Source organism: Lissotriton helveticus, chromosome 4_1 (assembly GCF_964261635.1).
Source record: "Lissotriton helveticus chromosome 4_1, aLisHel1.1, whole genome shotgun sequence".
NCBI classification, from domain to species: domain Eukaryota; kingdom Metazoa; phylum Chordata; class Amphibia; order Caudata; family Salamandridae; genus Lissotriton; species Lissotriton helveticus.
In genome coordinates, this window is record NC_136063.1 from 488,398,947 (window position 1) to 488,425,080 (window position 26,134).

Genomic DNA, 26,134 nt, shown 5'->3' on the forward strand with positions numbered 1-26,134 from the left:
GGGGACTGCCGACATATTGTCCATCTTGAGGACCACGCAGGACCAAATCGAGTCCTTGGCCCAGAATTGGATCGCCAACAAACCCGCAAGTAACTCCAGACAGTGTATATGTAATCGTTGCTCTAGTGGAGACTCGCGCCCCAGCCTGATCTGCTGGGGTCTGATTCTATACCAATGTATGGCACGGAACCGAAAATTGCTCTCCAGTTCCAAGCCTCCATGTTGGCGAGCCACCAACTGAGTTCTTCCATGGCCTTCGCCGAGAGGCTCACCTTCTGGTAGTAGGAGAGACCTCTGCGCAGTTGTGTGACCGTGATGCGCTTCAGGGCCTGGTAGTGCAACGGGCCTGGAAAGATGGCCTGGATCGAGGACAAGAGGAGTCTGATGATGCAGGCCAGCTGTCTGAGGGAGATCTGCGGTTTTGTGAGTGCCCACCGAATCTCGTGGAGGATCTTTGTCATCTTCCGGGACGGGAGGCTGAGAGAAGACTCTACGGAGTCGATCAAGAAACCCAGAAAATTATCTTCTGGGCTGGAATTAGGGTGGATTCGGTCTTGTTGACCACAAACCCCATGCTCTGTAGGAGGTTGACCGCTTTCTGGAGTTGGCAGGCGAGTGTCTGGGGGCACTGGGCCATCAGCAAGATGTCGTGGTGACTATGAGCCTCATGCTCAATGCCCTCAGGCGTTCCACTCCTGGCCTGAGGACCTTGGTGAAAGTCCATGGTGCTGAGGATAGGCTGAACGGTAGAGTGGTGAATTCGTATGTTCTGTTTCTATAGAAAAACTGGAGGAACCTCCTGTGAGGAGGGAATATGGAAATTGAGAGGTAGGTGTCCTTGAGATCCAGGCACACCATCCAGTCATGAAGTCTGAGGATGTCACGGAGAAGGTGAATCCCCTCCAATTTGAAGTGGCGATAGACCAGCCACTCGTTGAATTTGCAGAGAATGATAACCGGCCGCTGACCTCCGTCTGTCTTGAGCAACAATACAGAATCACCATAAGAGAGACAAAGAAAAGAACACTTATCTGGCTGCGAGCAGCAACGAAAGATGGGTAATAGATAATGTGAGAGAACTATGAACTGATTGAAGCCCCATGATTGGTGGAGAGGAATTGGACAGTCTATCTGTGTGACTCTATTGTTAACTTTGTTATCCCATTTCCAAGGCCTCATGGGTAAGGTAGTTTTTTGTTGTAATCTTTAAATGGCTCCTATTCAATAAAGTGAAGAAAGAATAGCATACTCCTCACCTCCGGTCCAGACATAGAATCCAGGAATTGAGCTGCATTTTATTGGCGCAGTGACTAGGTTGGGCACAGGTCATGAAGAGACCACATGTGAGGTGGCCTGGTCCAATAAGTTTCAGAATTGGGATCCACTCAGGTCCGCGACTGAAGTGAGAATGCATAGCTTTTGGCTATCTCTTTCGAAAAGATGTTGTGGATGATCAAAGCGTCTCCTGTTTTGGCATTTATTGTGGCGGCCTTGATTACTATTATTGGCATGAACCATACAGCTCAGGTGACACTCTAATGGGAGCCTACTTTCTTATCTATTTTAGCAGGTCTTGACCTAACCTCTTCTGCTTATTTGGCCATTCTTGCATAGTTGTTTCATTGAGTACTGATATAGTCGATTGTTACAGTGCTGCAAGGTTGCTGTGCTGGGGTAATGCCATCTTGTTGAAGTATTTTTGAAGTGCCCCGCCTTAGAAAGGTGGTTAATTATCAAGCTTTACTTGTTCTGGAATTTCATGGCTTGCTATGGCCTTTTCCTTTTGTGTATTCACTGCTACTGCACAGGTGGTGGTTACATATTTAGTGGCTGGTAATTAACAATGTTCTCCAATAATAGCCGAGATATGGCCGCGATCTGTGGTATTGCTGATGTCTTCTCTCACCTGCTGCCACAGGTTTTCACACAATCAATCAGAGCATTTATATATACACAATATACAATACACAATAATTCAGACACTAAGAATGCTTGTTTGTCTCCCGTTTTGTGTATTGACACATAAGCCACTGTGACAATTACTGCTTTACTTAGGCATTGATGCTGGGAAACCATGCCCTTCCTTGAATTATGGCCTTAGTCTTTACCATACCACAGTAGAAGGTGTGAGCAATTCCAAAATTTGCTCTTCAAGGGTTATTGGGATTATCATTCTGGTGCCTTGCTTCATGAGTCATGAGAACAGGTAATCGCTAAGTGTATTTTCCTGAAAGCTCCATACTCTTCACTCTTTCCAGTAGACTCTTGCATCTATTGAGGTGGTAGGGTGTGTGCTGTTTTGTAGACACTAGTCTCCCACAATGTTTTAATTGACTTTCTCCAATGTGGCCTCTAGCAGAATAGCAACACATGGTCTTATTGTCACAAGGCTGAGAGCAGCCCTTTACCCATAGTGACTGGCATCTAGGAATCTGTTGGTGCATTGACACAGATCAAAATATGGCAAGGCTTTTTCTATAGATTTACCTTTTCAAAATCTTTAGAAATATTGTGGCTCAGATCACCGGTAATTCTTTTTGAGTAATTGGCCGGTTGAGTGCAGTGGATATCTTTCAACTTTTCTAATCCACTATGACACCACATCTTGTGTTATTGTGATAGTGGCATCACTGACATTTCGTAATCCTACTAGTCCCACCAAATATTCTGCTAGTATCTTGAAGCACAACCACTGTACAGGAGGTACTGAACTTGACAATGTTATCTCCTCAGCACCACCTAGGCAGAAAATGTTAAAATGTCACATAAGTCTTTGTGAAGAGTGAGCAGATGGAACCGCACCAGGATTTGAGAGCCACTATGCTCCATTCATATATGCATTAATCTCATGTGACACTCTCATCTAATTTGCTCGATGGGGGAGGATATTGCCAACCATATCTGGTTTACAGCTAGAAATTAGATTCTTGGGGTAGGATCATGTCTAACATATCCATCATATAAATAGAAATAGGTGAATTGTGTCTGGGAGTGGGGTCATAGATCCCATAGATCCTGTAGGGATGTCACAATGGAAACAAAGGAGTAACATATACTACATATAGAGCTGAGCGTAAAGTGGAGTCCTGTGCCACACTGCACACGTGTTTTTTTCCACTCAGGCCACAGTTGGCCGAGAAGTTTCAGATTCGCCCTACAAAAAAGTTGGTTTTCTTTGAGGAACCTGTGGATCAGTTTGAGTCTGTTCTGGATGCCTTCATGTAGTGGTAAGCTTTCTGCATGCTAACATTTCCACCCTTTTGATTGGTGGGGAGCCTCCTGGCTGTACAGCATCAGCATGCTCATCTTTTTTCCTAGTAGAGTGTGGTTCTCTAAATGACCTGCGTCCTTTCCTTTTAAGATTAGAAGACCTGGGGATAACTCCACTTTAACCTTTTTTTTCCCCAGTGAATTTCTATGGTTTTTTGTAACTTAAAGTAAGATCTTCTAATCTTACGTCTGCAGCCAACCTCCCGCTGTGCACGGCCACTGTGCAGTATATGCTGAGAGTATAAGGCCTTTAAGAGCCTTTGAGGCAACCAATTCTTTGTCTTGTGCAGCTGTCAATGTGCCTTTTCAACGTCACTATACATGATAAAGTGAATACCTTCTGTTTGATCTGTTCTTGCTTCAACTGTAACCCTTGTTGCAGAAAACGGTGGCATTTTCTGCCACAGGGTTCAGACCTAGGAAAAAGTGGTTGGACAATTGTCATTGGATTTCATAAAAAAAAAAAAGAAAAAAACTAACTTGAAATTTAAGACAAATCTTTATACGTATAACTCTGTGTGCTGAGTGAACTTGAGAGATTCATCGAACTACTTGAGAGGGTAGAATTAAACACCACATCAATCAGTGAGAAGTTTGCTTTTCCTTAATCCTGTACTAACCATTATTGATTTTGATACCAACGCCAAATTGTTTTTTATTTAGAAATCAAAAGTAAAAAGTATTATTTGCATTGTTTACATTGACGAAAAAACGTATCTCTTTCAGCAGTGAAAATGGCGATTTATTATGGCGTTTGGCAAGAGCTGCACATGATTATTCTCAGCTGACTATCACCCCTGCCGAGAAGAAGAGACTTGTATATGAAGCTTTTGACTTTGCAAAGAAGGCATTGGACAAGGATCCATCTAACTTCGCAGCTCACAAGGTCAGCACAAATATATCTAGATCTAGTCCAGAAAGATGGGCAGAGGCTGCTGTCCGACTAATTTGTTGTGTCGAATCTCCAAGCCTGCCCTGCTGTTCATTCGTTATTTCCCTCCAATATACATCTCACATACAGCTGGCAGGAGGAGCCAAATGAAACAAAGGAAGAACGCACATAGGAGGAGGCGATCAACAGCACACATGACAACTGGGCCTTTGCCTTGCATGCTGGGGCTATGTGGAATTTAAACAAGCATTGGAAATGCAATAGGTCTCGCATTAGAAAAGTTGGAGCTATTGGTCTTGTAAATGACAAATATTTTATTTATGTGTTGGTTTTTAAAATAGCTAAATTGATAGCTTTGCCATTTACAATGCCAATAGTTATAACTTTCGCGAATATGACACCTATAGCATTTGTAATGCAAGATGTTTTGTATATACGTGACTTAGACGGCAGCTCTGGTCGTTAGGCCACATCTCTAGAGAGATGTACAAAGTACTGAGGAAGACAAGATAAACTGCACTTCAATAATGATGTCGAAATTAAGTTAGTACCTCTTTGATCGTTTTACTGCAAAATTGTGAAAATTATGAGACTCTAGTTCAGAACAGTTTGAATTCGAGTTCGTGAGCAACAGGGAGGCGACGAAAGGCAGCAACACGGAGAAGTGGTAGGTTGGAGATGAAAGAAGAAATGTGAGCAACTTTCTTTATTAGCTACTGAAAACACGAGCGCCACATATAAAACATTTAAAGTAAATTTTAAAATAATCATAAATCAGTGTGAAACATATGAATAATAGTTAGAACGACGGGCGGGAGGTGGTCAGTGAAATGAAGGCATGCGTTCTGGCAAGACAGATTGGGAAACTCCATACTTGGGTTCAAACGTACAAGCACAACAATGTTAATAAATAAAACGCCGAAAGGAGCCTACCTTTTAAACCAGCGTTAACGGTGGGGAGAGGTGTGGGGCGGGGGCAGCAAGACAGAAACATGCTGGGTGGGAGGAGAAAGGGAGCGAGTGAAAGCACGAGTCCAGTGGTGACGGTATGGAGGGGTGTGGGGCGGGGCAGCAAAGGAAGTGTTTAAAGATGGAGGAGGGGTGGGGACAAGCTCTCGGCATTGCGTGGTGCATGAGCAACAGGGAGGCGACGAAAGGCAGCAACACGGAGAAGTGGTAGGTTGGAGATGAAAGAAGAAATGTGAGCAACTTTCTTTATTAGCTACTGAAAACACGAGCGCCAAAAACAAAACATTTCAAGTACATTTTAAAAAAATCGTAAATCAGTGTGAACATATGAATATCAGAGAGACGGGCGGGAGGTGGTGGTTGAAATGAAGGCATGCGTTCTGGCAAGACAGATTGGCAAACTCCATACTTGGGTTAAAACCAAGCATTGCCGAAATGATATAATTAAAAGCAAGCTCTCGGCATTGTGTGTGTGGGGGGGGGGGGAGGAGCAGGGGAGCGGTGACGGATTAACAAGTTAAACAAGTTAAATGGCGTGAAACTGAAAGCACGGCCGGCCGGCCTTGAAAGCTTTTGATCAGGCAGGGGGTGGAGCGGCACCAAGCTGGGCAACAGATGGCTGGCGATTTGATGCTGTGCACGCGCATTTTAGGTCAATGCGCTTGCGCATTGACCTAAAAGCGCACGGGCACAGCATCAAATTGGCAGTCTAGGTAAGGTCTGTTTAAGCCCCTATAGTCTCGCTCCGCTCAATGCGCATGCGCATTGAGAGGCAAGACCTAAAAAGTATGGAAATATTACTTTACATACTCAAGGACTATGTGGCTACTGCCATAGTAATTTGCGCTTTAGGTACAGATGTGCTGTATGAGTTGATTTATGCCCAAATAAAATTTGCCTTTAAGCAGTTGTTCTTAAATAGAGGACCCCTTTTATAATGACAGGGGATGTGATAAAAAATACCGCGAAATATGGAGGAGGTGGTGGGACTGATATGGATTATGCAGTGAAAAAAAGATTGCGCTACTATACAATGTCCGTGTCAAATGCTCCATAACATTTTGACTGTATTGTATGCAATGCTATTACAATATGTTACAATTATTATATTATGATTTATAAAGAAAAATAAATAATATGGATCAAGAGGAATAGCACACGAGTAGATGAGTTAGAGAAAAATAATGGTGAGAGAGTTGTCTAGCGATTAGAGGGAGGAGGGTTGTGAGGATATATTACCTCTAAGTGGGGTTGGCTAGTAAGTGATGGGCTACATAATTCAGTACAGCAAACTGCAATACTGAGTAACAACTTGTTGTTGCTGTTTTACAAATTCTAAAATGTTTTTGCTCTTATATCTGCAGGTATTCTTTAGGTTCCACTGCAGTGTAGTCAAAATACACTTTTTTTGGGTTGCCACGAAATACAATAAAACACATTTGCTAAATGACAAGGATTCGTGTAAAAGCAGCATTCTAAAACATCTCAATGTACTATCATAGCCATAAACCAGAGTGCTGCATAAAGTAAACATTTGTAAAATAGGATCAAATGTAATAAGATGTTAAACAATTAGGGCCTGGTGTGTTGTCTTAATATTTGAAGCTTTGTGTGTTGTCGCCTTAATGCCCAAGCAGAAAATAGATTTTGTCAGATGGCAAACATCAGGATTTTAGAAATGTCTGCATTTCATACTCCAGCTAGTTTTTTTGCCTGACTTCCTTCTGTGCTCTTTATCATTTAGCCAAGCCACTAAAAGGACCAGCTAGTGGCTAACGCATTTAAGACAATACCTGGATTTCCCAGAAGAGATACTCCATTAATATGCAAGTTTACTCAGAGCTAGAGTACCGAATCTGAATTTAATGCACACGTTTTTTAGGTCTCTCCTACACAGCGCATGCATTGTGCTGCAAGACTATTCTTTACTATTCAGTAGGCTTACAACCCGCACATGGCACACGTTGGTTATTTTCGTTGTCACTCTCCTTTGCAACCTTTCGATTGCTTAGCTCCCGAAGGCTTACATTCTTTCTTTGTGTTAGCTCCTACCTGGAGCACAGGCCAAATACATGTGTTCTTGATCGTCTTTGTTCTTCCTCGTCTTTTTGCGACATACTATTGTTTAAAATGTATTTTATACGAATTTTTGTTGTATCCCTGGCCGTGCAATGTGCTTTCACACTTTTAAAACCGTTGTACAACTTATTTATGTTGCTTTTACTTTATCTGCCATTTCTATTGACGCTTTAGTTACGTACACCCCAAACAGTACTACTCTGTGCTACCTTATGCTCCTCCACTCTACTCCACGTGACTGTACTTTAAGCCATTTCATTCTATGCCACTCTACATCACTCCATTCTATCACTCCATTCTATCACTCCACTTTACTCTGTGCCTCTCCACTCCTCACAATACTACTCTACACCACTCCATTCTACTCTATGCCACTTCACTCCACTCCACACTTCTCTATGCCACTTCACTCCATGCCACTCTACTCTACTGCACTCTACTCTATGCAACTTTACACTATGGCCCTACGCTGTACTCCACTCCACTCCATTTCACTCTGAGCCTCTCTATTCCACTTCACTCTATGCCACTCTACTATACACCACACTATGCCAAGTCACTATACTCTACAGCCCTCTATTCTACGCACTCTACTCTGCTACTCCAGGCAACTACACCCAATACCTCTCTATGGCACTATACGCCACTCTACTCTAAGCCTCTCCACTCTATGCCACTCAACTCCACTCTGTTCAACTAAAAAGATAGGCAACGTCTTGTAATCAATTACCTAAGAGTTCCATAAATTGTTTATATAGACCAAGACAAAAAGGCTTCAAACAGCCCAAACTGATGTTCTTAAAAATCCATCCTTTATTGTTTCTTCCACTTTCTTCACAAAATACAGCCTCTACCAAACTTTTAAATACCTCTAGATTCTTTGTGAAACCAAAACTGCCAAATTTGAAGCCAGTTAGTTACATACACCAAATATTCATAGTTCCCCTGGATCCTTTCTTGACCTATCAAAACAATTTATGTAACTCTTATGGAATTGATTACTAGACGTTGCCTCTCTTTTTTGTTGTATTATTTGTAACATTGTGATGTCGGGCAGCTGATCCACAAGAGGTAGGCAACTATTCAATGAGGATATTTGGGGAACTTATTGGTGGTGCAGTGAGCTAGTCATTAGCTGTCTACTCTAGTTCATGCCAATCCCTCTACATTGCTCTGCTCTTCTCCATCCCACTCTATGCCACTCCGCTCCATTTCACCCCACTCTACTTTACGCTGCTCTACACTGTGCCAATCCGCTCTAGGCCACTCTATTCCACAACACTCTTCTCCACTCTCTGCCACTCTACTCCATTCTATGCCACTCTGCTTTACACCACTCTAGTCTATGCTGCTCCACCCAACTCCACCCAAACTAACTCTACACCACTCCACTCTTTACCACATACTCTACACCACTCTACTCTATGCTAGTCCACTCTGAGCCACTCTACATCACTCTACTCTGCTTCACTTTGTCAGTCTACTCTATACTGCTACACGCCACTCCACCAAATGCCACTCTATGACACTCTGTCACTCCACTCAATGCTACATACTGTATGCTATTTGACTCTAGGCCACTCTATTCTGCTCCACTCCACTTTATGCCACTCTACTATAAGCTACTCCGTGCCACTCCACCCAATACCACTCTACGCAACTCCATTTCACTCTATGCCACTCTACTCCATTCTGTTCTACCCCAATCTACTCTATGCTACTCCACGCCACTCCACACCATACCACTCTATGCCAATCCACTTTACGACATTCTACTCCACTCTGCGCCTTTGTATTCTACACTACTCTACGCCATGTCATGCCAATCCACATAATGCCATTCTGTGGCACCCTCAACCATTCCACTCTACGCCTCTCTACTCTGTGTCATCCCATTCTGTGTGGGATGACACAGTCACTCTGTGCCATCCCCTATGCCAGTCTATGCCACTCCACTTTATGCCACTCTACTGTACGCCACTCTACACCACTCTACTCCAATCTACTCTACCCTACTCCACTCTAAACTACTTTACTTTACACCACTCTACTCTGCGCCAATCCACTCTATTCTACACCACTCTATTCTATGCCACTCAAAATCAAATCAAATCAAAAATATATTTATTTAGATATAAACATATATCTTTAAAAGAAGTTACAAAGTTCACATTATATAGCGACTGTTAAAACAAGAAAAATACATATAACAGTTAATAGGCAGCAATATAAAAGAAGAATTTGTCCGCTCTTGGGTCTCCTTAGTCCATACAGTTTAAAAGAAAAATGAATACGAAGGGCAATAATGATAAAAAAGAGAGTAGATTAAGACGTATTGTGCAAGATACTTTTCCCATCAACCCTTTTATAAAGTGCCCATTGCCCATGGAGCCGTACATGTGCAGGACCGCCAACAGTCCTAATTCAATGATTGGATTTCGTTTTGTCCCCCGTCAAGATTAAAAACTATTATTGAGAACATCAAGATTAAAAAAATATATATATATTTGGAAGGGGGGGGGGAGCATTAGCAGGACCCAATTTGGTTAAGGTTGCGGTATGCCAGCTGAATGAATTTTGTGAGTTTTATGTTTAAAACAGTGTTTTCGGGGTTCAGAGCCACTATAATCGCTTGCCTACAGGATCGGACACCCTGGTTGTTCCATTCAACTTTAAGTTTGGACCTACGTTCAGAGTTGAAGGCTGGGCAGAAGCAGACCACGTGCATCAGAGTTTCAGCTACTTTGCCACATCCTCTGCAGGTTACGTCCTATGCCGTGCGTCGCCATGAGGGTAGATCTTGCAAAAATCGCCAGTCACCCATTCTGATAGCGGTGAAACTGCGTTTAAGATACAGCGTGTATGTACAGGCCAAGTAAGAGGCAGGGACTAACCGGCTATATGAGTTTAAAAGGGCCCAAGCGTGGCTGCGTTTTGAAAAGTGTGCTTTGTCCATGATAAGAGATTTCATTCTCATACATTTTTTATACCCATTTTAAAAGCTGTCTGACCAGGGTTGAGAGCCCATAATTCACTTGCTGAGGTTTGCTGAATTGCGTCCTTGAAGAGGCGACCAAATGTTCCACCTGGGTTTTTCTGGGAAATTTCTAACCAGACTAAGGATTCCAGTGTGCCCGGGTTCGCCTGTCTCAGTTTGTGGCAGAGATTCAGGTATACCCCAATGTCTGAGGCGTCATAATTCAGTAACCCCAACTCTAGTCTTATCTGGGCAGCAGATGCAGACCTTGGTAACTGGAGGACCTTTTTATAGATTTTGGTTGTGTGCCTATTCAAAGCTATGTTCAATTTACCCCTGAATGTCTCCATGCCGTATGATAAAGTGGGGCCAATTTTAGCTCTCATTACTTCTAAAAAAGGCATTAGAGTTGGACCTGAACGTTTTTTAGAGAGCTTGCCTAGTGACACCACTAGGGTCGTGGCTTTGACTGAGATCTCTCGACGCTGTTTTGAGAGGTTGCGTCTAGAATCCAGGTGGACACCCAGGTATTTGTACGATTGGCCAGTGACGAGGCATGCGTTGTTAAATGACCACCTTCGCCAGTGTAACGTTTCTTACCAAAGGGGACAACTTGCGTTTTCTTTAGATTTACCTCTAGCTGGTTCAGTTTCGTATAGATGAGCAGTTTGTCCAGAAGCCTTTGTAGCCCGACCCTCGTAAGACTAAAGAGAACCAGGTCGTCTGCATACAATAGGTTGCTTAGTGTTTGGCCTCCCACCTTTGGTGGATGGCTATTTGTGTCATCCAAGGTCTATGCCACTCCTTTCCCCTCTATGCTACTCCACACCACTCCACCCAATAACACTCTACACCACTCCACTCTATGCTGTTCCACTCTATGCTGTTCCACTCTAAGCTACTCTATACTGCTTCACTCATTTTTACACAAAACCTATATTATGCCAGTCTACTCTATGCTACTCCACACCACTCGATACCCCTCCACGCCACTCCACGTTACTCTATGCTGCTCCACTCTACCCCACTCTACTCTGCTCAATGTCCCTCAACTCTACGCCATTCTACTCCACGCCACTCTCTGCCATGCCACTCCACTATATGCCAGTCTACTGCATACCACTCCACTCTGTCACTTCATACCACTCCACGCCACTCTACTCCATGCCACTCCACTCTATGCCCATCCATCCCACTATCTGCTACTCTATGCCATACCACTCTACTATATGCCACTCTACTTTATGCTACTCCAAGCCACTCCACCCAATACCACTCTACGCCACTCCACTCTATGCAAATTGCTCTACATCATTCTACGCCACTCCACTCTACACCACTCAACTCAACTCTACACCACTCTAATCTATGCCAATATATTCTGCTCCAATCTATGCCACTCTATTCTATACTGCTCCAGCCCCCTCCACACAATGCCACTCTACACCACTCCACGCCATTCTACTCCACTCAGTGCCAATCCACTCCATTTTACTCTACACCATCTCACTCTGTCACTCTACTCTACGTCACTCTGCTCCACTCCAATTTATTCTACTGTAAGCCATTCTACTCCACACCACTCTACTCTGTGCCCCTCTACTCCACCCCACTCCATGCCTCTCCACTCTACGACACCCCACTTTGACACTCTACTTCACACGACTCTACTATACTCTATGCCACTCCACTCCAATATATGCCACTTCACGCCACTCTACTCCACTACACACCACTCTACTCTACGCCATTTCACTCAACTCTACCTCACTCCACTCTACTCTACACCACTCCGATCCATCAAATGCCATACTAAGCCACTCTTTGCCACTCCACTCCACATGACTCCAGTCTGTTCTAGGCCACCCTACTATCCACCACTCCATGCCACTCCACTCTACTCCATTCTGCTCTATGCCACTCTTCTCCACTCTGTGACTGTACTTCAGTCTGTGCCCCTCTATGCCATGCCACTCTACTCTACACCACTCAACTCTATGATGCTCGATGCCACTCCACCCAGTACCACTGTATGGCACGGCACGCCACTCCACTCTATGGCTCTCCACTCTACATCTCTCTACTCTAGACCACTCCATTCTACTTCGCTCCACTCAGTGCCACTCTACTCTATGCAATCCCACACCCTTCTATGCCACTCCATTATACGGCACTCCACAACACTTTACATCACTTCACATCACTCTAAGCCATTCTGCTCCGCTCTACGTCACTCCACTCTATTCCACGCCACTCTATTCCACAGAATGCCATATTACGCCACTCAATGTGACACCACTCCACATGACTGTACTGTACTCTGTGGCACTCTAGGCCACTCCACACTATGCCACTCGACTCCACTCCACTCCATTCTAGGCCACTCTACTCTATTTCACTCTACACAACTCCACTCTACACCATTTCATTCGCCTCTACTCTTCTTCATTCTCACGCTACTCCATTGTGTACCACTCTATTCTACACAACGCAACTCAATGCTATGTCATGCCACTCCACCCAGTACAACTCTCAGGCAGGCTACGCCACATACTGTACTTTAAACCACTCTACTCCATGCCAATCCACTCAATGCCACTCCACTCTACGCCCCTCCACTATACACCACTCCACTTCACTCTATGCCATTTTACTCCATGCCACCATAATCCAGTCCCCTCCACACAATTTCACTCTACGCCACTCTACTCTGGACCACTCAACTCTATGCCGCTCTGCTCTACTCTGCCATCCCACTGTACGTCACTTTACTCTACCCAACTGTACTCTAAACCTCTCTAAATCTATGCTATGCCACTCCACTCATGCCATACCACTCTACTCCACACCACTCTCCTCTCCTCTACGCCACTCCATTCTACCCTACTCTATTCCACTCCTCTGTTCTCTATGCCAGTCTACACCACTTCACTTCACTCCATGCCACTCTACTCCACTCCATACCACTTGACTCTAAGCCACTCTAGTCTATGCCTGTTCACTCTTCAACAATGTACTCTATGCCACTCTAATCTATGGCACTCTACTCTATGCCACACCACTCCAATCCAACCTACACCACTCTACACTGTACGGCACTCTACTCCACTGCAATCTACTCCAAACAGTGCCAATTTACTGTACCCTACGTCACTCAACTCTACCCCACTCTAAACCACTCTACACCACTATATGCCACTGCACTCCATGCCACTCTACTCTATGCCATCCCCCTTTATGGCACTCTACTCTAAGCCACTCCATGCCACTGTATGCCATTGTATATCACTCTATGCTACTCTATACCACTTTACAGCACACCACTCTACTCTATGCCACTTCACTTTACTCCACTGCATTCTAGTCCACATAATGCCACTCTACTGCACCCTACGTCACTCGACTCTACGCCACTCTATGCCACTGCACTCCATGTCACTCTACTCGGTCATCCCACTCTACTCTAAGCCGCTCCACTCTATGCTACTCTCTTCCATTCAACACCACCCTACTCTATGCCATCCCACTCCAAGCCACTCCATACCACTTCAAGCCACTGTATGCCACTCTACACCACTTTACAGCACTCCTCTCTACTCTTTGTTACTCCACGCCACTTTACTCAATGCCACTCTACACCAATAGACTCTTTGCCACTCCAAACACTGCCACTCTACACCACTCCATTCCACGCCACTCCAGTCATCGCTACTCTACCCCACTTTTGCTACTCTACGCCACTATACTTTAAGCCATACCACTCATCTCTGTCACTCCACTCTACACCACTGCACTTCACTCAATGCCACTCTATGCCACACTCCTATACTCTATGCCACTCCACCCCACACTGTACCTCTCATCTTTATACCATTCTACTCCACGCCACTCCAGTCTACACCACTCCATTCTAATCTATGCAATTCTACCTCTCTTTATGCTACTCTTCTCCATTCTATGCCACTCTACTCCACTCTGTGCTACTCCATGCTATGCCACTCTACTCTACCCCACTCTACTTTATGCTTCTCCACTTCTCCACTTCACCCCAAACCACTCTACCGCACTCTGTGCCACTCCACTAGACACCACATATTATTATATGCCACTCCACTCTATGCTGCTCTACTCTACTTTATGCCACTCTACTGAACACTTTACTGTTTATGCCACTCCGCTCTACGTCACTCCGCTCTACGTCACTCCGCTCTACGCCACTCCGCTCTACGCCACTCCGCTCTACTCCACTCCACTCCACTTTATGCCACTCCACTGTACATCACTCTCCCCAGCGCAATTCTCCTATATGCCACTCCTCTGTACACCATACCACTAATGTTTAGCCATGTTGAACAGCAGCCACGATGCTGTACAACATGACTAAAAGACATTGGCAGAGCCAATAATTCTCATTCTAGTGGAAATAGAGCATTGGCTAGACCATAACTCAGGTGTACCTATTTATTCATTCAAGTTTCGAATATATCTGAACCAGTCAGTAACCTACCCCCCAGCAAGACCCTATACCTTGTGCAGGCATTCTCTGAACGGTCTTAACTCTGCGTCCCCTAGACTCATATCCAATGCACGAGTGGCCAATGTTTGTCAAAAGCAGGAATATCAATTAAGCCTAAATCTGTCAATAGTGGACTGGTGCGTTTGTACGATGAAGAGGCAGAAGGTGCTTCAAAAACACATTCTCTCAAGTAGACAGTATTGAGACGTCATATGCCAAGAATGATCATCACATCCATTGTTTATGATTTTTTCAGGAGGCACACAACACCGTCAACATGTAAAATAACGAGTGACCACTTTTGGCTAAGTGGTGTATTAGTATACATTTGGACATGTTGCAGATACTATGTTTTGTCAGTGGATGTTTTGAAACGTGAATTAAGTCTCCAGTGCAAAAAATCTGCAGAGGGTGAATGACAAGGAAAAATATCTGAGGCAATATAAGGTCTTTTCTTGGTTTGCTATTTTTCAACAGCCACCCACTCTTGAAAATGTACGCCCTCACCAGGATTGCTTGTGAATCACCTCTTAATGATTAGTTTGCTGAGAGAGGAACTTACTGTGCTGCAGCGGACCATAGAGGCATGCGTTCTCAATTGAAATGTGTTATGGTAATCAGTAATAATTACACTGTCTACGACCAGCACATCCAAAAGGGAAGTTCTACTGGATGTCAGCATAAGCACCATCCGGGCATGTCTAGTGAACCACTTCGGACGATAAACCTCTTCAGTAGATTTTGTAATGCTTACAGACTCCTATAGACTAGAACTATGTAAAATTCAATATAGACCTTATACAGATTTAATTCTTTTCTGGTTACAGCTGAACTTCAAGTCCTCAAAGTATTTTTTCAAAATCTACGTCAAATTCAGTAAACTAATGCTATCTTTTGTTGTTCTTTATTTGACTTTTCAGTGGTATGCCATCTGCCTAAGTGAAATTGGAGAATATGAAGGTATCCGAGCAAAATTGGCAAACGTCTTAGAAATAAAGAAACATTTTGAGGTATTTCCATTAATATATACGTTTTCCAGTAAATTTAGTTTTTGGCATGTGAGCCTTGACTTCAATTACCACCCCCACACCAGCCTCTCAAAAGTATTTTTTGAATGAATAAGTAATATTACTAAGACTCAATGGTGTCTAGAAAAAAGAGAACATTGAAATTATACTTTACCAGTAAGAGCATATATTTGTTTGATAAGAGTATTGGAAAAAATGCATGTTCTTTCATACTTGACAGTAATGGTCAAATGATTGAAAGTATGGGTATTCTTATTCGGTACGCTGATGATGTATTACTGGATCAGAAAGTAACAGCAGAGAAGGACATAGTTCACTTATTCGTGAGTTTTAAGATGGCTGTTTTCGATTATTTCTCAAATTTTTAGTTGACTCTGGAACTGGAAATGGAGTCACTACTTGATTCTAAACATTCAAAGCAGATTAAATGGGCAAAGTCTTCAGACAAAATTGGAAATTACAGAGAAGAGATTTACTGGCACATGCATCGAAGCTTTTTGCGATCGCAAACGGTGCGATTCGCAAAAATCGTCCGTTTGCGATCGCACAATTAGCTTTTGCAATGCATCAAGGGGCAAGGCCCTCGCAATTTGAGAATTCGCAATTAATTGAGAGTTCTCAAATTGCGATTGCATTTAAGGAATCACATTTTGCGATTCCTTAATTGCAAAGCAAGAACCACTTTGAAGTAGCGATTTCGCTACTAGGGGTCGTAAATTACCATGAAGTTGAACTTCATGGTAATTTGCAGAAACTTTGAAAAATGCACTAAAGTGCATTTTTAAAAGTTGTAGGTTACACACACACACATGTCCTTGGGACATGTGTGTGCGCAATATTTGTGCACAGATCAATTTCAGGGGTGCAACAGGGTGTCCCTTTGACACCCTTGCACCCTTGAAATTGCATGCGCAATTTGCGAGGACCTATTGGTATTCGCAAATTGCGCATGCAATCTCCCATTCATTCCTATGGGCCTGTAGACCCATAGGAATGAATGGGAAGCCATATTCCTTATTTGCGACTCGCAAATAAGGAATGTGTAGGAATCGCTATTCCTACATGCATAGGCTTTTGTGAGTCCTTAATTGTGATTCCCCTAATTATCGCAATTAAGGACTCTCAAAATCCTACCTTGATGCATGTACCAGCTAGACTCGTGACTTAGATTGCCTACCTTTTTGCATTCACAGATCTGTTTTTCAGGTATTGCATTGTTCTGTAGCAATTGGTTAGCAATGTTTGGCCCTCACAAATCCAAATCTGGTATTTGTAAAGCGCAAACTACTCACCCCTAAGGGTCTTAAGGCACTTGGCCATCGAGAGATACAGGCCCACATGCATCAAGCATTTTTGGAGTCGCAAACGGTGCGATTCCTTTAAATCGGCCGTTTGCGATTCCAAAAGTGCTGTTTGGGATGCATCATGCTATTTTAGAAATTGCAACTATTTTTCCGATTTCTAAAATTGCGATAGCATATAAGAAATCACAATTTTGCGATTTCTTAAATGCTATGCATCATTTCAAAAAAATGTGCGATTTTTCAAATTGGAAGTGCAAATTACCACGAAGTTCAACCTCGTGGTAATTTGCGAAATTGTTTAAAAATGCACAAAAATGCATTTTTTAAACTGTTAAGTTACAGACACACATGTCCTTGGGACATGTGTGTAGTAACTTATACTGAAAAGTACATTTCATGGGTGCAGGGGGGGGTCATTTGGACCCCCCTCTCCACCCTTGAAATGCATTGATGAATTGCGATTTCAAATTGCGAATTCGCAATTCCCATTCATTCCTATGGGCATTTTGGCCCATAGGAATGAATGGGAATTGCGAATTCGCAATTGAAAATTCGCATTTTTAATGCGATTCGGTAAAAATAGCGATTTTAGAAATCGCAAAAGCCGATATTGATGCATGTGGGCCTAAGTGAGCTACTGCCCAGGGTCACATGGTGCTGAGCTGAGCTGCCGCCAGCACCGGGGATGGAACCGGGAGTCCTGTGCTCTGGAGTCAGCTTTCCTGGCCTCTGCGCCACACCTCTCCCTACAAGGCCCCAAAGGTCTTTCTGGTTAATCGTGTAAGTAGCTACTCACCTGTTTGATTCCGACTTGTCATGATAGCATGTAGCCGCATATTTAGCCTGAATGCAGAAAGAACAGGAGGGATAGATTCACACATTGTGTCTACAAAAACCTATAAGATGAAGTCAGTTAAATCATGATTCAGGAAAAGCCAGCTCTTTATTGATTTCTTGAATTCTAGGTGGCTTCTAATTCTTCTTGTTGTCTTCGGTAATGTGTCCTTGAGTATGCATGTCTTCACAGAGAAAGTGCTCACACCAATGCAGGATTTTTTAATGGGGAATGAGGAGGGTGTATCACTCACTATGCAATCCTTCGAGATTAGAGGGATATTCTTCTAGTGAGTTCAGGAGTAGGACTTTTCTGGCTGTGGCTTTCTGGATTTATTGTAGCTTGCTGGTTAGATATGTAGGGAGCCCAATGTAAAACCTTTAGGCATAATCCAGGCATGACCACATTAGAGCTCTTGAGGCCTGTGTCCTGTGAGAAAGGACAAAAATGTTTTTCTCTATGCCACATTTAGACCTCTTTATTTTTAGGTCTCGCTGGTGTAGGCTGCGCACATGTGCAGTCTCGCTGGCGAGATTTTATGTTTTTGAGGGAGTTTCACTAGCAGGCTTTAAGCCCCGCCCCTCTTTCCCATTGGCCGGCTTGCCGTTTATGCTAAACGGTGGCCAGCCATTGGGAAAGAGCATTCTCTGTCGTGCACTTTTCTCTTTTTGAGACGGCCCACTTGGACGGGCTCGTCTGACTTCCTTTTGGCGTAAAAGGTTTCTTATCTTTATGAGGCCAAAATGGCTTTATGGGCTTCCTGAATAGCATGTTTCAACACCCCATCAGGGGTAACAAGCGTTATATCAATACAAACGTTTTTTCCTCCTTCTATCCTTCCGCTATCATTCCAAATCCAAATAACTGACTAACCTATCCACCACTTAAAATGTACTTGCATGTTTCACTATACTTATTCAACACTAATCCTCTATGGGTCCCGGAGTAGCATGCTACCCGCCAAAAGAGCGCTTCAACGCCTCATCAGGGGTAGTAAGCGCTATATAAATGCAATTACAATACAATCAGGACACTAGTAAAGTGACGGAAAGCAGGGGAGACTAAGCCCACAAATCTTACTACCTGGACCACAACATAGTCCACTGTGCAGCATAGGAAGAGAGAAATATAGAATTGCTGCCTCCTGGAACCAATCAACTGCAGCGTTACCGGAAAGGAACAGGAGGCACCGGATCCATTTAAATAGGTAGTGAGAACGCGGCCGCACTTTATAACAAGCATTACCAAGGCTGTATTAAATAAATAAATAAATGGCCACGGGGTTTGCCGTTCGATGCTGTTTGGGAGGTGGGAGGGGAGTTTATTACTTAGTATGTAAAGTGGAAAAAAAGTCGCGCTTGAAAGAAAAAAAAAATTCTACTTAAACGATGGCTTCTCGCAGCATTCTGCTTCCTCTGAGCCTTTGGAAGCGGTGAAACAAAGCTATTTAAACAAGCGCACGCCATTACAGAAGCTGGTCTTCTATTTTGCGCACCCAGTCAGTTAAGCCAGCGGGAGGCCGGTTTCAGCAAGGGCAGCAATGGAGCCCTAGACACTGACTGGAGTATGATAGAGAGAGGGAGACAGGAAGCCGTTCCTGGACTGAGGGGTGGGGTGAGAGAACTCGACGTGGCAGGACGGGCGGGGAGAGCATCAGAGGCGGCGTCCTGTGCTGTTGTCCTGAAGCAGCCTCTTCAGGGAGGCGCCCTGGATGCAAACTAACTCCAGGGGTTGTGGTTTTGTTAGTATGGCTGAGCATGGACCCTCTTCCTTCCAGAGGGGTTGGAAGCGAGGCAGGGAGACGTTGCACTCCCTCACCGAGAGCACATCTCCACAGATCTATCCAGAATAAGGCCTTCATTGTAAACTTCAGAATGTCACTGGTGCTTATGTGAAGCACTCCAATACGCTTGGGTCGAGTAAGCGCTATATAAAATTGCAACATTTTAAAAAATTGGAACTCGATCCCTGGACTGTCGAAATGTTCACTAATGGCCGACATAAATGCTAAACAATAATAAAGTAACTCAAAATCCTCTAATGTGTGGAGGAAAACTTTAAATAGACTTAAAACAGAAACAGAAAGAACATCTATCTTGGTCAGGAACTAAGACACAATGCCAGCATGGAGGCGTTTATAGGCTGGGTCTAAGTGGCAAACACCCTTTCACCCCCACACACATTCCAAAAGCCCCCATAGAAAAGTAACCATTGCCTATGTTTCATCTCTATTACAGGGAGTCAACATTTACCTTAGAATTCAGGACTGTTTGGCAGTATGGGGTTTAAATTGGAAGCAAATGAGTAGAGTATATAAATTGAAACAAGTAAGTAAAAACAGCAGTTTTACAAAGCAATGCAGTGGCTATTATGCGGTAGAAGCTATTAGATTTCTTTAGAGCATGATGCTAATAGTACTTTGTGTACTATCTCCTTTCTGCACAATATGGGCATTCTAGCATTGCAACACTAATGCAGTCCTCATGGAGGCGGAGTAGCTACCATTCATATCCTTAGCGACTAATGCCAACGTGCAGCACAAGGCAAACTAACATCTAATACAAGACGGAGATGAATAATAGGTCAAATAAGACAGTTAAATAATTGATATCCAAGTCTCCTGGTTAGTGAGGAAACAGACCTGTCATATCATACACATACAAACAGCATTCTGAAGTTAATCAGCTCAGGATCGATATTTTGAGATTGCTTCAGACAAACAACACCATGTATATTTTAAAAATAAAAAACAAAAACAAAAAACATTGTCATTTACAATGTCAATAGCTTAAAATAATGTAATTGCGAGATCTATTGCATTGTAAATGCTTGTTATTCATGTAGTTTGCGAGCAAGGTGCAGTACCCTAGAGAGATTGCATCATGTACTATAAAAGAGGCGTCTTGTCCGACAGGTTTCAGCGGTAAACATGATGTCCCTTTTCAGATTAGATAACAGGTCTTAAATACATTTTGTGTTCTTTCTTAAAGATTTACATTTGATTAGAACTTAGAATAAATGGTTGTTTGAATAACTAGTAGGTGGGGTGTTAACCAGTCGAGTAGACATGATTCATGGTTGCTCTTCCCGGGTATAATTTAACTAGATAGGGCTACCCTGTATATTGATTTTCGAACCTGGCTAAGTAAAAATTATGAAAACAAAGATTCCCTAGGAATCACTAATCCCCTCCTATTGTTTTACCTTGGCCATAGTCAAAATATCCAGTGTCTAAAATGGGAATTAATTTCTAACTGTCTCCATTGTTGTTCAAAACAGGAACAAATTCAGTGATATTCCATAAATTTCAAAGATTGTCTACTCTTAAGGTTTTTACTTGATATCCGAGTTTTATCTTTTGACTATTTTAGTGAAAGACAATGTATATTGTAGGTTGCAAAGAACAATACATCAGTATTGAACTGCAGTGTGACACAAGTGCTAAATGGTGAAAAGTGTATCCCAGCTCAGAGTGTGTTAACAATTCAAGGAGAATTCCATTATACAACCAAATTAAGGCAGAACAATGCATGATAATAAAGTTAATTAATCTCATGATTTAAGTCCATTTATGCAATTAACTTTCCAAACCTCTGGTGTCAGTCTAGTGGCCATCAACAGGACCAAAAATACACTTCAAACCCTCTAAGGGGTGTATTGTAATGTACAGCTGTAGTAGGATGTATTTGTGAGTGGGCGGTAGAGGATGGGGTGTTGAGCGGATATTTGGTAGGTTGATGTGAGGAGCGTGTGTGGGCATAGGTAGGCGTTTGATGCAAGAGTAAGCCCAGGATACCTTAGATCAGGGTTTCCAAAACTGTGGGCCACGACCCACTGGTGGGTCGCCAGCCGATATTTGGTGGGTCACGAAAGCCCGAAGTGATTTGTGTGACACTAGCTGGAGCGCAGGAAAGTGTGATGTTGTGTTTTTTGCATCACACACCAAAATGTAGATACCTGTAAATTAACTTTATTTATTCAGCTGTCAGGTAAAGCATTTTGTTTGTAATTCTGAAGTGTGCTGGAAACAGTTTCCTCACAATATTATTTGTGTGCTGTGTAGTTTTATCAGTAAAACAGTATGCATGTGCAAGGGTAGTGGCCACATCAATAGCAAATCTGCGGTTTGTAAATGACAGAGCACACCCACACAATGCTTTATTTCCATTTAAAAATGTCCCCTCCTCATGTCTATTAAAGTTGGAGAGTGGGTTGCAGGCCAATGGCAGCTGATGGGTGAGCTCCAAGCTCTGCGCAGCCTACTCAATTATCCTTTTAGAAGTGCTGGTGCCCTGGTCCCAGGGGCGCACATCGATAACCGCTCAGCCCGGGCAGTGCCTAGGACTGAAATTAAGAGGCCCCGAGCGAACGTACTGCTGTGGCGGCGGGAGAAGAGACAACGGAAGCCCCGGTGAGCAAGAACCAAGATGGCGGCCTGAGCTTTCGTGGAGCAATTGCCTGCCAAGGGGACAACCTGCTTGAGCCACAAGCCCATCTGCATCATCCCAATAGAGGAGCGGGGACTGTGGCAGCTCGGAATTGGAGCGTCATTGGCACTACGGGCTGAGGTGGGCTATATTGCACGGAACTGTGTACCTCCGGCATGGGGCTTAGAACGCTACTTCTGGACCCCTGCGCACTTGGAAGCTATTCGCGGCTGACGAATTGGAGCGGTTCAGTGCCTGCTATTAAAGAGGCATACACCTCTCCCAGCTTGCGGTGACCGGCCCTTTGCAGGGGACTCAATGTGCCTGCCGACACTTCTTGGCATTTGGGGGACATCGTTGGAGTGCGCACTGGATTCGGCGTCACCTTACTGTCATCGCCACGGAGAAGGCCTCGTCCCTGCCTGTGTGCCTGGGGGTTCCCGGTTCCCTACTTGTGCTGCCGCCGCGGTGGGCCCTCAGCGCGAGCGGATTTTGGGGTTGTGACTGCCCCATATGGGACAAAGGATCAGACGACTGCTGTTGAGGTAGAGGTCATATATATCAGGGCTGCGAGAGGCCGCCACTGATTTTACTCCAGTGTAGGCCGCGGAGCATCCATTCACGCCTGGTGTTATGGGTTGAGACCAATGTGGGTACACTAGCTGATTTTACCAGCGCAGTGCATACGGGGGAAGGTGACCATTGGCAGGTCCTTCGCCGACTGGAGCACTGCTGGTGTTGGGGTATTGTCTTTGCCGGGGAAGTACCTGCTGTAAATCCTAACTGGGGTGTTAGAACTGGCTATTTCTGGTAGGCTAAGGCTGACGCCAAAGCCAGGCAGAAACCACCATTCTAGTTAGGGCAAGGAAGTCACACGCCAAGATAACCCTTGCTCACCCCCTTGGTAGCTTGGCACGAGCAGTCAGGCTAAACTCAGAGGCAATGTGTTAAGCATTTGCGCCAGCACACAACAGCAACAACATCCTAGGCACACCACAAAAGGGACTCCACACAAGGTTATATTAAAATAACTTTTGTATTGTAAACACACATCAGATAAAAACCACACATGTACATTGTGCCAACTGGCACGGGCAACATTCATAAGGGATTATGTACAGGACAGGGCCACGTGGGCCACTGTCAGAATCAACACTTTGTAGATATAGAAATAGCACTTATAGAACTTAGAATAAGTATAGCAAAAAGAATAACAGTTGTAAATCACATCCAGTAACTACTGGGGACAGGTAAATACCACCTACGCAACCCTAAACACCTTAGGAGAATGTCACGCAGGGGACCAGGACCTCACTAGGACCACCTGTATCAAAAAGAACAACCACCTAAGAAAAATACATTTAGGGGTCTAAGAAAGAACACATTACCCATGATGCATAAAACACATTCAGAGGAGTAGTAAAGGGAAACACATTATGCATAAACCTACACATTCAGCGGTGTTAAGAATAAAGCACATGATGCAATAAAAATACCTTCAGAGGTACCAGAACAATGCAGTAGCGCAAAAGTCACATGATGTCTAAAAACATTCATAGGTGCAGGAATAACACATGATGTAAGAAATCACATTCAGAGGTGCCAATAACCATACAATTGCGCAAACCCTACATAAGCCACCACCTGTGGCAGTCCCTAGGCCAACTGGCCTTGTTGGGGCTCAGACGCCCTGAGTCTCAATGTCAGGGGGCCTAAACGATGCAGGTGCCCACTACTTGCTGGGCAGCTGAGATGCAGAACTGCGGCAGGGCTCTCACTAGCCCTCAGGGCCAGAACTGCGCTCAATCGTTGGAGCCACACAGGCTCTGACATCACACAAGAGCCTCACAGACTCTTTAAACAATTATGGCCCATGGAGCCCTCAGGCTCTGCAACCAATGGCTCCTCGGGCCTCGTAGATTCAAATGCCCCCTCGGAGCCCTCAGGCTCTGAAAATTAACGAACTGGCCCTCGAGCCTCTCAGGGCTCGTAAATCAAAAATGGCCCCCTAGAACCTCCGTGGCTCTAAACATAAAATGGGGCCAGGAGCCTCTCAGGGCTCTATGCACGTTGGGGCGACCCACTGCCAACCGGGGCCGCCCTGGAAGCCCTCGTGGCTTCACACCGACCATGAGCGCGAGCTCGCGCTACCGGGGGAGGGAGGCGGACACCGACAACGTGTCCCGGCGCCCCTCCCCTTCCTCTGCTGCCACACACTCACCGGATCTCTGGTCAGCGGGGCTCTTCTGGGCTCGCGGTGGGGGCAGGTACCGGCAATGTGCCTCGCGCCCCCTCCGCTCTTCTCAGCACGCCGCTCCTCTCGCTGCAGGGCTCCCTCGGCACACGGGAGCCCTGTTCACCGGCCGCGAGGCTTTACTGGCGGTGGGGGCGGGCACCGACAATGTGCCCCGCGCCCCCTCCGCTCTCTCTCCTCACGGCTGGCTGGTGCCTGCGGGGCTCTCCCCCAGCAATGGGAGCCCCGCACCGGCGGCACCGGCCGCCATCTCTCGGCGCCTTCTTCCCTCGTGCTCCCGCCTCAGGGGCGGGCCAGACAATCACGTCGTGGCTCCTGCGACGAGCCCCTCTTGACGCGAGGCCGCCAACCAATGGCAGCGCGGCCTCGCCGATGACGCGATGATCCACGGGCCAATCCCGGCGCGGCTCTGGTGAGGGGGCTCGGCTCTCTCACCCAATCAGAGCGCGGCGGGCTCGATCTTCACCGCGGACGAACGGCAGCTTCTGGGCATCTTCCTGGCCCCGGGCAGCGGCGGTGAACAACACGGGGCAATGCCGGGTGGGCACCGGCTCCAAGTAATTAAATTAAAACGGGGTGGCACCCGTAAATTAACCCAATAAACGGGAATAAAAGCGCTCCCAGCGCTTAACAGAAAAACACAGCGCTCCTAGCGCTAGAACAGCAGACCAAGCGCTTCCAGGCGCTTTTAGGCTATAATAAGCCCTAGCAAAAACAAGACAAAGTCCTCAGGAGTCTGCAAGGAGGGGACCATAGGCAAAGCTCCCTAGGGAAAGTCCATCAAGTGTCCAGGGGCTGGGCAGGGCTCAGGGATTCCCCTGAGCCCCAGCAGCAGCACGCCCCTGGCAGATTCAAGTCCAAAAACAAGAACATTTTGGAAGGGGACACAGCCCCTTCTTATACACAGAAAAGTCTTTGAAGTCTTTGAAGTCTCAGTGTGAGAACCAGCTAGACTGGTTTTTCTTTTTTTTTTTTTTTGAAAATCTGTTTATTAGCATAGTAATTAGAGCATGTACATACATATTGGAGTTCAAATAAAATCAGGATAAAACATGCACGTGACCGCTTAAAGTATAAAAGCACAGAGAGCAACGATTTTTCATTTTGTTGTTCAAAGCCACAGTAACTAAACAATCCAATGTCGGTCCCTAACCAACCCCCACCCTCAATAACCCCTCCCAACACTCTCTAAGTTCGCATATAATCACAGTATTCGCATCTGTGTCACCCGTGGCATTTTGACATGTAGCTTTTTCTATACACACAGGTAGGGTTGAGGGGAATAAATCGGTGGTCCGGGAGATCTGTACCCCAGCACAGTGCACCTCGGGCCGTGGAGGTTCATGAGAGGCCTAGTTCTGAACGTTCACCCCATTTGTGGAAAGTCTTGGGTATCGTCATCATCCCCGTCATCCCCCATTTCAAACGCTCCCATTATGGTAAACCAATCTAGTGAGATCCGTGTTTTCCGGAGTCCCCTGCGTTCCTCTCGCTGTAAAGCCTCGCCTTCTGCTTTGTCCCATCGTATCACTTCAGCCTTCCATAATTCAGGGTTGGGCGGCGCGGATGACTTCCACCTCATC

At 44.9% G+C, this 26,134-nt stretch overlaps 1 protein-coding gene across 1 annotated transcript in view; it reads left to right on the forward strand.

Moving 5' to 3' along the window:
* RMDN1 (regulator of microtubule dynamics 1) overlaps positions 1 to 26,134 on the forward strand; it is a 325,882-nt gene that overhangs the window by 169,370 nt on the left and 130,378 nt on the right. The window contains exons 4-5 of the mRNA XM_078687071.1: positions 3,997 to 4,156; positions 15,624 to 15,713. Of these exons, the coding sequence (XP_078543197.1) occupies positions 3,997 to 4,156; positions 15,624 to 15,713 (250 nt within the window). The remainder of the gene's footprint in view (positions 1 to 3,996; positions 4,157 to 15,623; positions 15,714 to 26,134) is intronic.